General features: G+C 34.3%; 1 protein-coding gene and 1 long non-coding RNA gene across 6 annotated transcripts; both read left to right on the forward strand.

The window, feature by feature from the left end:
• Positions 1-2,509: 2,509 nt before the first annotated feature.
• Positions 2,510-11,126, forward strand: LOC112028169 (uncharacterized). Of its 5 annotated transcripts, XM_065777041.1 has the most exons (6): positions 2,511-2,735; positions 5,337-5,479; positions 5,574-5,681; positions 8,037-8,120; positions 10,270-10,550; positions 10,777-11,126. In XM_065777041.1, exons 2-5 carry the CDS (start codon positions 5,346-5,348, stop codon positions 10,499-10,501), a joined length of 558 nt encoding a protein of 185 aa, XP_065633113.1. In that variant the 5' UTR covers positions 2,511-2,735; positions 5,337-5,345; the 3' UTR covers positions 10,502-10,550; positions 10,777-11,126. The 5 variants fall into 5 exon arrangements, with proteins under 5 accessions (XP_065633122.1, XP_065633113.1, XP_065633105.1 ...); XM_065777050.1 differs by lacking the exon at positions 10,777-11,126 and having other exon boundaries at positions 2,510-2,735; positions 5,345-5,479; positions 10,270-10,775; XM_065777033.1 differs by lacking the exon at positions 10,777-11,126 and having other exon boundaries at positions 10,270-10,775.
• A 766-nt stretch (positions 11,127-11,892) lies between these two features.
• Positions 11,893-12,575, forward strand: LOC136069015 (uncharacterized). Its single transcript, XR_010630302.1, has 2 exons — positions 11,893-12,006; positions 12,232-12,575. It is a non-coding gene; the product is annotated as an uncharacterized LOC136069015 (long non-coding RNA).
• Positions 12,576-14,687: the final 2,112 nt, after the last annotated feature.

Consider the following 14,687-nt stretch of genomic DNA (forward strand, 5'->3'; position numbering starts at 1 on the left):
TCTTGGTAGTCCGGTCCTGGTAGTATTGGCAATAAAAGTTCTGATTGCACCTCGTGGACTCTCCCACCATCTTATTCGGCCATTTAAAGTATGGCTCATTTTTTATTTTCTCCAACACCCAGTGTACTAGTTCTCGGAATACAGCATTGACAGTCTGCGTGTTGGCTACTCCGGATTGTCCTACGAAATCTCTCCTCAGGCGATTGCTGTTATATCAATCCGACCTGAAATCCCTCCTCTCCTGAGGATAACCTTCTCTTTTCCCTTGCCTCGCAGCTAGTCTTCCTCTACTCATTTATACTTATCGATCTGATCCATCAATTGGTGCACACTGGTGGCAGGCTTGCAATTAGAGACTTCCTCAAGCCATGCTTGGCGGGGAGACTATTTTTGAAGGTACTGATGGTGACATCGTCAAAATTTTCGTCCATTTCATTATACATCTCCTAATATCTGTCTTCCTATAATCGGCCATGAACTTCTCCATTTCCTCTTTAGACTCGACTAACTTCTTAAACCTACCCATCCCTAGGAACGGCTAAAGGACTTAAGGAAAGATGAAAGAAAGAGAGAAAACGTGAATTAGAGTTAGAAGAAGACTTACAGAAATGAGGAAAAGCTCCTTGGACAGACTTTTTATGCTGAAAAGAGACGTGAGTTTGGTTGGAGATTTGACCGAATTCAAGATATGTGCACAAGAACTCTTGAGTGTAAAAGTAAAGAGGCAAATCAGTTCAATGGATATTTATACCTCAAATTAAAAAGAACTGTGCGGATTTCTCGCCCATAAAGTTAAAGAAATCCCCACCGTTAGATTACCATCACACCGTTGAACGTGGGGAGCATAGAGCCGCCAGAATTTAATGAGGGTGCGCTCCGTATACCGAAGCGCCAAAAACATGCCTTGGACAGATGAAGAGACTCTGGCACTGACGGAGGACAAAACTTGACAAGCCATGACAAAGACCCAAGGACATCAAAATCCTCCTCCTCGTTCGAGGAGCTGGACAGCAGGATTTTGAGGGGCTATTGTGGGACCTAAGAATTTGGCAACCACGGTCCATTTTATACTGAGCCCAAGGCCCACGCTGAGGAGAAAGGAATGTCCGAGGATGAACGAAAAAAGCCCAAATTGCCGAGGAACATCGCCAAGAACAATCCCGTCATCGGTCAACTAAGATCATAAAAGGGGAGAGTAGCATGCCATCAAAGGCAGCCTCCCAGAGCTTTCAAAAAAAAGGACGAGTACAATGGACCAGCCATGGGAGCATGGTGGAGGAGCAATTCAAAGAGAAACTGTCACATTCGCATTAAATGCCCACAACTAACGTTTTGGCCGCATTAATGAGGAAATGACCCTTGAACAGTGCTATCTTGGTTGTTGCAACTCACAGAAAGTTTGGGAAAACAGTTGATGAGACAAACACTCGAGTAGTGACCTACATTATCAATAAATAGAGGGCCAAGATCAACTAAAAGGGGATATATAATGTAAGAGATCCTTCAAGAAGGGGGATCGGAGAAATCAGAAATAGAAAACACAGGAACCATTTATATGGTCTTTGAAGCCCTTATAACCAAGTACCAAAGAAGTAATAAGAACTACAAACTCCTCAAATGAGGGTCGAGGACAAAATTTCATACTTTATCCCATGCTCTTGTTATTCAAATCAACTCGTAACCATGTCTAATTGTTGTATCCTTACTAAGGCCTAGTTCTTAAACTCATTCTCTATAAATTTATTGTGTTGGGCTAGTTGGGCCATAATTCACTCATCCAACAGTAGTAGTGCTCAAACCTAGTCTCTACAGGGGCCTTTTTTATACTTATATATTAATTAAATTAATGTTTATTTAATATTTTTATATTATATTTTTCATCATTATTTTCATTTTCTTCTAAATTATTTTGAAGTTTATTATCAAAATTTGTTGTATTGGAAAATTGAACATCATTTTCTTCTAAATTTTTTGGTGAATTTCTTGCTCATTTATGATATTTTCATCTAAATTTTGTGTTATATTTTGTTTATTACTAATAACAAATTTATCCATTGATCATTTTTTAGACTCAATTAATTTTTCTTCTTTTTTTATTTTTTTAAGTTTTTCATATCTAGATACATATTTCTAGTAGACATTTCTAATTAAACAATATATTTATAAAGACTAAAATAAAAAATAACTTTCAAGTGTAGAACAAATGAAAAATAGAACCTGATTTATATAAAAAGTATTGTTGTAGTTTCACTGAACAATAACAAATTTTTAGCAATCTCAACCTGCATAAATAAATAAAAAAATAAAAAATTAAGCACAGCCATAACACTGACACAAGACTTATTAATAAGACCCACCCACAAAAAAAAAAAAATAAATAAATAAATAAATGCAGGCTTTTAAGGAAAAAATAAAAAACTTGAAGGCCCAAACTTAACGCCCAGTCCAGGGAGGGTCCAGGCAGCCGAAATGATAAACTAATAAACAAAGTTATCTTAAGTTCTTAACAAATAAAATGGAGTACCCTGTGCCCAAATATTTATAAATACCTGATTCCTGAACCCCAGAACCTAATACGGTGAGGTGAGCAGTTGAGACTTGAGAGAGGCGGAGAGCAGAGAATCAGAGAGAGGCTGAGGAGCTTCAAGCTTGCTGCCTTGCTTGAGCCTTGAGCTGTTGTCTGTTGAGCAGATGAGAACAGACTGAACAGTGGAGACTGGAGACTAGAGAGAAAGGTAAAATTTTTAGGGTTTTGAGTGGATTTATTTGTTTTGATTTGTGATTAATCTCTTAGACCGGATTTGTAGTTTATCTGGTTGTTTTTTGGTCAATGATTTTGTTTAGAACCAATGTTTAATAGGATTTACCAAAATTTTTGTTTAGATGAGAACAGACTGAACAGTGGAGACTGGAGACTAGAGAGAAAGGTAAAATTTTTAGGGTTTTGAGTGGATTTATTTGTTTTGATTTGTGATTAATCTCTTAGACCGGATTTGTAGTTTATCTGGTTGTTTTTTGGTCAATGATTTTGTTTAGAACCAATGTTTAATAGGATTTACCAAAATTTTTGTTTTTTTTGGTTAAAAGGATGTGCCAGATTATTTTTGTAATTCATTTGAAACTAATTCATTTACTACCCTAAGGGAAGGGCCGGCCCTGGTTCACATCTTTCTTTCATCATGTGATTTTTCTGAATGAATATTTTGGGGTTTCCAATATAGAAATTTCTGCCATGTTCATTTTCTTGATGCATATAACTAATTAGAAATTGGAATCAATGACAGAGTAGCTTAGTAGTTATTGGTCATTTTTTATGCCAATTAAGTCATCATTGACATCTTTCTTTCATGTTTTTCCAATTTGTTCTTTCTCTTTCCCTGTAACAATGGGTTTTTTTTTTTATTTGTGACATTATTGTGTATGTTTGTGGTGTTAGAAATTCAAATTTGTAATTTTGAAGTTTGAAATTTGTCATTTGTTCACATTTTTGTAATTTGTTACTTTGTGGTTATTACACCTATCCACACCAAAAAAAAAAAAAAAAAAATGTTAGTGGTTAATGGTTATTACCTTTTTACAAGTAATTTGTGTCAAAATTTAGCTTTTCTCCCAATGATTTTTTAACATATGCTATTATTAATTGTGATTGCTGGTATTTTTCATATATTTTATTTTATTGGAAAATAGAATCTTAGGATCATTGATCCAATACACGGTACCCTCTCACCGATGTTGTGAACAAAATAATTCCACTGGGCTGGCTGATTGGGCCTCTTAGCTCACACCCTAGTCCAAAAAATCAAAATTTCTGAATTAGAGGAAAAAAAGGTTTCTAGGGTTTTAGCATCTGGGATTCCTACTAGGGTTTTAGAAAGAACTCTTTCTCTCTCTTCTCTGTGTTTTGAGAATTTGGATTCCAACAGAGACAAAGACAAAGGTATGGTTGGTTAAAGATGATCTTTCTTACTTGTTTCTATACCTATTAAGCTGAAGTTGGACTCCCTTAAGTGTTGTTAAAAGCACGCTTTAGGTGTGCAACATGCGTACTTAAGCTCAAAGCTCGAATCCCCATTCTCTCAATGCTTCACTAGGCCCCAAAAAAAAAAGCTCATTTAATGTAAAATAAAAAAAAAATAAATAAATAAAATTAAAAAAAAAAAAATTGTTAGTGGTTATTACCTTTTTACAAGTAATTTGTGTCAAAATTTACCTTTTCTCCCAATGATTTTTTTAACATATGCTATTATTAATTGTGATTGCTGGTATTTTTCATATATTTTATTTTATTGGAAAATAGAATCTTAGGATCATTGATCCAATACACGGTACCCTCTCACCGATGCTGTGAACAAAATAATTCCACTGGGCTGGCTGATTGGGCCTCTTAGCTCACACCCTAGTCCAAAAAATCAAAATTTCTGAGTTAGAGGAAAAATAGGTTTCTAGGGTTTTAGCATCTGGGATTCCTACTAGGGTTTTAGAAAGAACTCTTTCTCTCTCTTCTCTGTGTTTTGAGAATTTGGATTCCAACAGAGACAAAGACAAAGGTATGGTTGGTTAAAGATGATCTTTCTTACTTGTTTCTATACCTACTAAGCTGAAGTTGGACTCCCTTAAGTGTTGTTAAAAGCACGCTTTAGGTGTGCAACATGCGTACTTAAGCTCAAAGCTCGAATCCCCATTCTCTCAATGCTTCACTAGGCCCCCCAAAAAAAAAAGCTCATTTAATGAAGTGTGCTTGAGGCACTTTTTTAGAGCTTTTTGTGAAGAAGCACAAAGCATGTCTAGACATGTTTTGTTATTTTATTGCTAAAAATGATATGGATCATCAAAATGAATTGTTTGATCTTGAAAGAAATTATATGGACCAATGATTTACTACACAACCACTATCCTTAAGGTGTTGTATTACGCAATTTTTTTTAAAAAAAAAAATTACATGTCATAAGATATGAACGAGGTTAATTTACAATTCTTGTGCTTTTGGTCTCTGACTTTTAGATGTATGTTGATTGAACCATATACACCATTTGATCATAACTATCATTGTTATGTACTTTTATAAAGCACAAGAAAATTATATAAAATATTATATTTAAACTTTCTGTGACTAGATTATTATGATATTAACCATTGATAATTATTTTTAATTTACTATATAAAAATTTTAAGAATTGAAATAACATAGTTAAAATTTGAATTTACATACATTATACATTTGACTTCCCTAATAGGTAAAATATAGAAATCTTGAGTCATTATTTTTATTTTATTTTTATTGCAAATTAAGATAAACCCCATGCTATTCAAACTCACTTTGTGTGTTGTGAATTTAGTAAATAAGCATGAGGAAGCTAAAGTATCATGAGAAGAAGCTGCTGAAGAAGGTGAATTTTTTGGAGTGGAAGAAAGAAGATGGGCACAGAGAAGCCTCTGTTATGCAACGCTACCATGCCACTCACCGTGATGATTATAAGAAGTATTATTCTCTTGTTTACTTCAATACCCACTTTTTATTTTACCTACTTTTTAACTGTTTTTATACCCTCTTTTTAATTAAATTTTGAGAATAGGTATTCAGGGTTGTGCCGGATGGTGCAGAAGTTAGTGAATATTTTGATGAAGATGGACCACAAAGACCCTTTTCGGATTGAAATGACTGATATGCTACTTGAAAAGCTGTGAGTTTCTCTTTCTTTTTTCTGCTTGTGCCTTTTTAATCGGACAAGAAGGGATAAAGAGTAAAGCCTTATGTTGTTGTTGTTGGAGATGTGGAATTTAATCGGGGCTGAGTTGAAAACTAGATGAGTAGAATCCTGTTTGTTATATTTTTCAATCAGTATGATTGAAAAAATTAATAATAGTAGTCAGGTAAAATCCATTGTTGTGTACACTGACTTGAATTTTGGCTACTGAATGTCTTTTGAGTTCTGAGCACGAAGATGGAGTAATTTTTGCATAATAGGCACATAAATTCTACAAATATTTGTAGTATGAAGAATCAATGGTTACCCAAAAAAAAAGAAATAAATTGAAAAGGAATGATCAGCTCAATGAGGCATCCTTGGTTTTGGTGCTTTCAAGAATCACAAGATTCCTCATGACCTATTTGGGCGCTCAAGAATTTATGTTTGTTATTTTTGTTCTATAACAAATTGAAAATCATATGTCTCTGTATTGCTTGATGTTCCAAGTTATTCTTGAGCACAGTTTCCCTAAAAGTGTTTATATAGAGATCCCTTCTCAAAGAAATTGTATAATTTAATGTTGGACAGTGTCCATTAGTGAAACCTTAAATTTCTTATGGAGAGAACTTGCATAGCAATAGTGAATCCACTACAAATATATTTTTTGGGACTTGTATGTGATACCCCTTGGTCACATAGAAAATGCAGCACCAATTACAGACACATTATAGCTATCTGTTATGGATGATGTTCATTTATGGAAGGGATTTTTAAATATTGAATTCTCATTTGTCATCCTTGTTGTAGATCCTTATTGTTGGTGCATGCACAGGAAGTACTATTTCATTGTTGAAATCTTAACACAAGAGGATTATTCTCATCTTCCACAATATAATGATGGGGCTAAAAATTGATATCTTCTGGCAAGAGGAAGAAAAACCATGCATTGTTTTATTGTTTGTGTTACCAGAATTATATCCATGAACTATATAATGATGTATAGAACATATAGGGTACAAGGTTAGGTGGTAGGGCAGTTTGCCTAATGCTTATGTGTGTTGTAGGGGTGGTGCACTTTTTATTTGGAATTTTTATTTTTTGAACTTGTGCTATACCGAATGGGCATATCTTTGAAATGACCCCAAGGGGTAGCACAATTGGCTAGGGACTATGCTTCATGAAGCGGAGTTCAATAGTTTGAATTTCCCGTTCTCCCCTTGCTTCCCTTTGGGGCCAAAACTTGAAATAAAAAATAGGCATATTTTTTTTAAAACTGATTAACTAACTATTCACATAGAAGATTTGTATGTTTCCTTTTGAGCACTTGATTAACCAATGAGCATTATAGCTCAACTGGTACTTCATCCTCCCATTATAATGGGATGGAGGTTGAGGTCGTGGGTTTTTGACACCCATTGGGTGCATAACTTACCAATCAAAAATATTTTTGACTGCTAGATTAACCCAATCACCATGAAGTTATTGTGGGGTGGGGTGGTGGGGGGAGTTGTGGTTCTCTCAATTCTTTTTGGGAAAAGTCTACTTTCCTATTCTTGTCATCGGTCAATGGTAATATACTGGAAATTCCTGTATAGTTAAAGGGTGTTTCTATTAGTACTGATTTAAAAATTTTCCTATGTGATGTCCATGAAAGCATCTTTTAAGTCGACGTTCTATAATGTTACCTGCTTATCCTCTTGGGGTTTGTACATTTATTTTTGCACCACAGCAGCATCAGGTGACAAGGCAGAATAAGCACCTGACCATCAACGTTTCTAGTGGGATTTTAAGCATCTTCTTTCTAATGCAGGAGGTGTCTTCAGCTGTCTAAGCAATGACTTCCCATAAATTTTTAGAACACCTTTTCTTTGTCATAGGTTTTTAGGCAATGGTGCCAAAGTGTTTAATATCTGATATGTGTTGATATATGGCATGGTTAACCTAGCAGCCCTTTGGGACAGACAGCCATAGATGATAGATCAGAACAATTCCATGACTCTGTGGCTTAATTGAGGCTGTCCAATGAGCTCTAGTCAAATGGCAACACCTTCCCGCTAAAATAAGGTGGAGGGTGTGATTATGAGTTCAAAGCCAATCAGTTTAGTGTGCAACTTACGAATCTAAAAAGAAAAATGATTGAAATTTCATATGAATGTGTATATACTAACTCAATATTTCAGGCTCTTTTGTCTGATTTTATGTTTGTTTCATGGATTGATTGTTTAATTGATGGTTTACTTATCAAAAAAAGAGATCATCCTTATCTAGATGGTAATACCATTCTCATTTCAGTTGTCACTCATTATCAAAGGGTTTTGTTGACTGTTATGCGTGTTTTCTCGATGACAGGTACAACATTGGTGTACTACCATCCAAGCACAATGCTGATGCTCTAAAAGTGTGTGAACGTATAACAGTGTCATCCTTCTTTAGGTAAGGAAAAGTTTCCAAGTATAAAAATCTCTTTCTGCTCAGTTTCAGGACAAGTCTCCCTTGCCTTAATAGTAAAGAAAGGTGTAGCTACATCACTACTTGTTTTATTCACATTGGAAGGTACCACCATGAATATATAGGAACAATTAAAAATATGCTATTCATTTCCACTAGTAGTCATACCTTTTTTTTTTTTTTTTTTTTTTTTGGAGAGCGGGTTTGGTAATGCTTCAATCTAGAAAACTTTGACAATGCAATTATAAAGATTAAGAAAATAACAAGAAGTACGTGTAGGAAAAGCATTACTGACATTAATTAAAGGATGGATTACAGTGGATTTTGCAAGTAATCATGATCGTGACCCAATATTAGTTGAATACAAGGAAATTGACTTATAAAAAAATGGTTGAGTATATTTAAATTGATTCCAAGTTTCGAACTACTTCTGACATGGCCTTTGGACCATATGGCACATCCACCCCATTAGTATAGGGTGGTGGGAAAGAATGGGGGTTTGCATCTCCTTGGGTGCTTGAGTTTGTCACCTAATAATAAATAAATTACAAAAAACTATTTACTAGTCCTAGGATGAAAGAAAAAGACAGATTGTTATTGTGAAGACATCTTGTATTGCACTTTCTCTGTGGCACTCATACACTATTTTGGTCACTTCTGAATGTTATTTTTTTAAGCTGCATCACATTGGGTCAGAGCAAATTCATCTTGCATGTTCATGTTTCTTGTAAAATATGAAAAAGAGAGATGATGCCTATTCACATTTCATGGCTTATGAGAATGTGTGGATTTTATCTCATGTGATTTATAATTCTTTGAAGAATGGCCTAATCCCATGAAGGCCACCATTTGTGAGTGCTCATGCATGATCTCAAGGGATCTTGAGACATCATTAAAAAAATTTTAGGGCCTGGCTACCTTGGATTAGTCACAAAAGAGGCCTGGCGGTTTAGTCATAGATTTCTTTTCCTTGTTCTCTTTTTTCTGTTTGTTTTACTGTTTCTCTTTTTTCGTTATGGGAGGATCCACATTTTTCTTTGTTGAATCCAAAACTTTTGAATTTTCAATTGAGGAAGGTGGTACTTTTTATTTGTTTCGTATTTTTGAAAGAGGTTGAGACTTGCCCCATTATGTTGCTTTGGGGAAGAAGAGTGCAAAGAGGCTGTTATTTAATGTGGAAGAGTAGCTTTGGATAAGGAGGCTGTTATTTATTGCTTGATATGATGATGCACCAGCTCACTATCAATATCCGAATTGGGATCGGTCCCCGAAACCACCATGTCGGTGCATGTGGGAACCGATACTTGTGAAATAGAGCTTGACACGGCATCATGAGGAATATTTTGACTATTGATAATATTTGGAAATGGAAGATTTTGATTTTAGATTGGTATTGTATGTGTAAAAGAAATGGGGAATTAGTAGACCACCTCCTTATCCATTGCCCCCTTCCTTCTGATTTGTGGTCTATGATCTTTACCTTGTTTGGTATTCATTGGGTTATGCCAAAGATGGTGATGGAGTTGTTGGCTTGTTGGAAAGGAAAGTTTGGGCGGCATCAAAATAGTGCTATTTGGATGGTTGTCCCTTATTATTTGATGTGGTGCATTTGGCGGGAGAGGAATAACCGGCATTTTGAGGATTTAGAGAAAATAGTTTTTGATCTTAAACTCTTCTTTTTTAATACTCTTTTGGACTTAGTTAGGCCTTCGTTCTTTATTTTATTTATTTATTTTTTTCCAGTTAATGGTTTTATGGACTTTTGTACTTTATGCTCTTGGCTTGTACTTTGCCCCTGATGTATACTTTCTGTATACTCAGGTGACACCCTTCTTCATTTATTAATATATTTCTTATTACTTATAAAATAAATAAAAAAAGATCTTGAGACACATTTTTTTCGATTTTAAGAGTGGAAACAGTAAGAAGTTAGAATAAGGCCTCTAATATTTTTCTCGTAATGTCATGCTCTTGAAAAGGATTGTGGACAATTTTTTTTCCATTTTTCTCAGATGAATGGACTTGTGTTTCTGTTCACCTAGCCACTAATTTGGTTCAAAGCCTCATCCTTTCACTGGCTTACACAATTTGAGTCTGACATTGACTTTTTTTGTATTTCACTATTTCCTTGTAGGCGTAGGCTCTCAACTGTTTTGGTGCGCCTGAAGTTTTGTGAGCACTTGAAAGAAGCTATCACATACATTCAGCAAGGACACGTGCGAGTGGGTCCAGAGACAGTTACTGACCCAGCATTCCTTGTAACAAGGAATATGGAAGACTTCGTTACTTGGGTAGATTCATCCAAGATAAAAAGGAAGGTGCTGCAGTATAATGATCAGTTGGACGACTATGATGCAATGACCTGAGAGCATAACACTGGATATTGCTATTATTTTCTCACATCTCCCTAATGAGGCAAGTTGGTTGCGATCTTTGAACTTGTGATTTTTCATATGAAAATTTTCCCGTCTCTTATGACTTTTGATTATGATTTAATAGAATTTGGTAACTGGAGACACCGATCATAGATCAGATTTAGCAAAGATATTAATTAATGCATGCAGCAGTGATTATTTAAATGTAAAATGAAATTAGCATCAGAATGTTTTTTTTTTCCCTTAATAGACTTTCTCTTTTACAGATATTGGTACTGGACTTTGTCATGCAAAACCATCCATATAGCCATTTGTTATACTTTTTCATTAGGGCACCAATGTATTCTGATATGCACATATGTGAGAACGGCGATGTAAAATGTTGTACCTGTGTATTAAACCAAGCAACATACCAGAAAACAAAAGGGACATACATCATAGACCTCCCCAGCTCCCGTTCCGGTTACCCCTTATGTCCTGCACAAGCTTCCCATTCTTCCCTTGGGACACATATGGTAGTTTCTCATTCTGTTTGTTTTAGTAGTGATGTTTTCTAGAAAACAAGCCATTTTCCAAAAATTATTTTTTATAAAATTATCTCATTTTCTTATGTTTAGTAGCAACCTTAAATGAATTGAAAATCAATCTCCTAACTTCATTTATTTAGCTTGTTGTGAGATAAAGTTGTTTTTTTAAAAAAAAAAAAAATTTGTGGAAAACAATCTATAAAAATAAGCAAAATTTTTTATGTTGACTAAAAATAGTTTTCATCTGACTCATTCTTTTTGATGCTACCAAACACCAAAAAATAAGGAAAATTATCTTTACATAAGGTTTTCTATCGAAACAAACAAAGCGTAAGTTCATTTACATTGTAAGGCAGTGTTCTTATGTTACTGTTTGTTGTGAGCCATCATCTGTTTTGCTTCACATGGGTTTAGATTTACTTTTGAGGATTTAGGATTTTGCAGTTTAGTAAAAGGTTTGGAAGAGATCGATTAAGGAAAAAATACAAAAGGAGAGGGATGTTTAGGAACATTCCTAACTGGGAAAAAAAAGGGTGCACCATTTATGAATTACAGCCTCGTAATTTTAATTGAATTGATTTTTATCATTAAAGAAAACAAATTTAGTAATTTTTTTTTTTTTTTTTTTTTTTGAGAAACCAGTAGTTTCATTAATTCAACATGGAATTATTTCACTATTTCCTTGTAGGCGTAGGCTCTCAACTGTTTTGGTGCGCCTGAAGTTTTGTGAGCACTTGAAAGAAGCTATCACATACATTCAGCAAGGACATGTGCGAGTGGGTCCAGAGACAGTTACTGACCCAGCATTCCTTGTAACAAGGAATATGGAAGACTTCGTTACTTGGGTAGATTCATCCAAGATAAAGAGGAAGGTGCTGCAGTATAATGATCAGTTGGACGACTATGATGCAATGACCTGAGAGCATAACACTGGATATTGCTATTATTTTCTCACATCTCCCTAATGAGGCAAGTTGGTTGCGATCTTTGAACTTGTGATTTTTCATATGAAAATTTTCCCGTCTCTTTTGACTTTTGATTATGATTTAATAGAATTTGGTAACTGGAGACACCGATCATAGATCAGATTTAGCAAAGATATTAATTAATGCATGCAGCAGGATTATTTAAATGTAAAATGAAATTAGCATCAGAATGTTTTTTTTTTTCCTTAATAGACTTTCTCTTTTACAGATATTGGTACTGGACTTTGTCATGCAAAACCATCCATATAGCCATTTGTTATACTTTTTCATTAGGGCACCAATGTATTCTGATATGCACATATGTGAGAACGGCGATGTAAAATGTTGTACCTGTGTATTAAACCAAGCAACATACCAGAAAACAAAAGGGACATACATCATAGACCTCCCCAGCTCCCGTTCCGGTTACCCCTTATGTCCTGCACAAGCTTCCCATTTTTCCCTTGGGACACATATGGTAGTTTCTCATTCTGTTTGTTTTAGTAGTGATGTTTTCTAGAAAACAAGCCATTTTCCAAAAATTATTTTCTATAAAATTATCTCATTTTCTTATGTTTAGTAGCAACCTTAAATGAATTGAAAATCAATCTTCTAACTTCATTTATTTAGCTTGTTGTGAGATAACGTTGTTTTTTTTTTTTTTTTTAATTTGTGGAAAACAATCTATAAAAATAAGCAAAATTTTTTATGTTGACTAAAAATAGTTTTCATTTGACTCATTCTTTTTTATGCTATCAAACACTAAAAAATATGGAAAATTATCTTTACATAAGGTTTTCTATCGAAACAAACAAAGCGATGTACATTGCAAGGCAGTGTTCTTAAGTTACTGTTTGTTGTGAGCCATCATCTGTTTTGCTTCACTTGGGTTTAGATTTATTTTTGAGGATTTAGGATTTTGCAGTTTAGTAGAAGGTTTGGAAGAGATCGATGTAAGGAAAAAATACAAAAGGAGAGGGATATTTAGGAACATTCCTAACTGGGAAAAAAAGGGTGCACCATTTATGAATCACAGCCTCGTAATTTTAATTGAATTGGTTTTTATCATTAAAGAAAACAAATTTAGTATTTTTTTTTTTTTTTTTTTTTTGAGAAACCAGTAGTTTCATTAATTCAACATGGAACATGGAACATGCTGGCTGGCACCTCAATCCAAATTATACAGTCAGCGCAAAGCGGTAGAGTATTTTGCTAATCACTGAGCCACATGATTGGCTTCACGGTATACATGGGAATAATTCATAGATCTGAAGGAAGAAGCTTTCAAACTTGCAAAATCAACCTTAGTATTGTTCTATTCAGATGACTAGAGGGCCTTATTAGTTATTTACCATCAATGAATCAACTACAGTTTCATAAGGACAAACAGTTTCCATTAATTCCGATGCTCGCATAGCCACTGAAAGTTATTCTTAATTGAGAATTCCAAGTGATGTGATATTAACATCTAATTAAGAATCTAAATAGTTACAATAGATACACAGTCTCTAATTATAAAAGTTGGATAAAACAATGACATGTGTCATCTTTTAGTTACAATAGATACAAACATTTAATCTAATTATCTAATTATAAAAGTTGTTTCAGAACAACATCCCAAAAAATATCCCAGAACTAGTATTCAAATACTCTACCATATCCAGAAAAGCATCCTTAAAACTAAAATCTCCACACCAAAAAAACGAATGCCTACTTTAAAGTGTAAAAGCCCTTAGAAAGCTGTCATGTTTTCTTCGAATCTGCTTCCTTAAGCTGACCCCATGGACTTCCAACTACCCCATGGCTGTGCCATAAATATTTCAAAGTAATAACGCCTCCCCTTTTAGTAGCAAAACGCTGCTACCATTCACCAATAAAATTTTGGTTAAATTTCACAACACTCGGAATACCTGAACCTCGTTGTTGAATTGGTTCATCTTTCAATTCACCAAATCGAATTTAGAACCATCCAAATCCCCCAAAGGAAACCCCTTTGCAATTTTTCATGGTTGGTTAGTTGCTCAGTTAACAATATATATGCATACCCCACTTACTCTTATTATCATTTTACTCCAATATATATATATATATACACACACATATGTGTGTGTGTGTGTGTTTTTCTAATGTTACAAGAACAATAAATCTTCTATCAAAAATTTGTTGAAGTCGTTGAAAAAATCAATAAATGTCTCGATAGTGAAAGATTGCAAGAAAGATTCTTAAGGATCCCTTCAAGTTAGGGTACACTCACACAGTCACACGATTTAAAGTTAACATAACTATAAGAGTGTTAACATAACTATAAGAGTGCAAAAATTGTTTCTAGAATTGACGTGAACACGAAGTTATAGCCTGTTTTATTCAACCAAGCCATATGGTGCAAAGGTGACATACGATAGGTTCCTTGAATTGTGTATGGTACGGTCAACATGTCACTAGCACAAATATCACTAATTTGTTATTAGTTTTCTCTGCTATCTCAATAATATTTCTCGTAAAAAATTTGTAATGCTTAGTGTTTATTTTAGACAAAATAGAAAGACAATAAAAATAGTGTAATGATCTGATCATATACTATATGAATTTACAAATTTAAAAATTGCATGACATATTGACTAATAATGTAATGTTTCATGCCTACACAAGAATGCAAATATTGTTTTGATAAAATAAAAATGCAAA

This window comes from Quercus suber, unplaced genomic scaffold, assembly GCF_002906115.3.
Source record: "Quercus suber isolate HL8 unplaced genomic scaffold, Cork oak 2.0 scaffold_9, whole genome shotgun sequence".
Taxonomy (NCBI): domain Eukaryota; kingdom Viridiplantae; phylum Streptophyta; class Magnoliopsida; order Fagales; family Fagaceae; genus Quercus; species Quercus suber.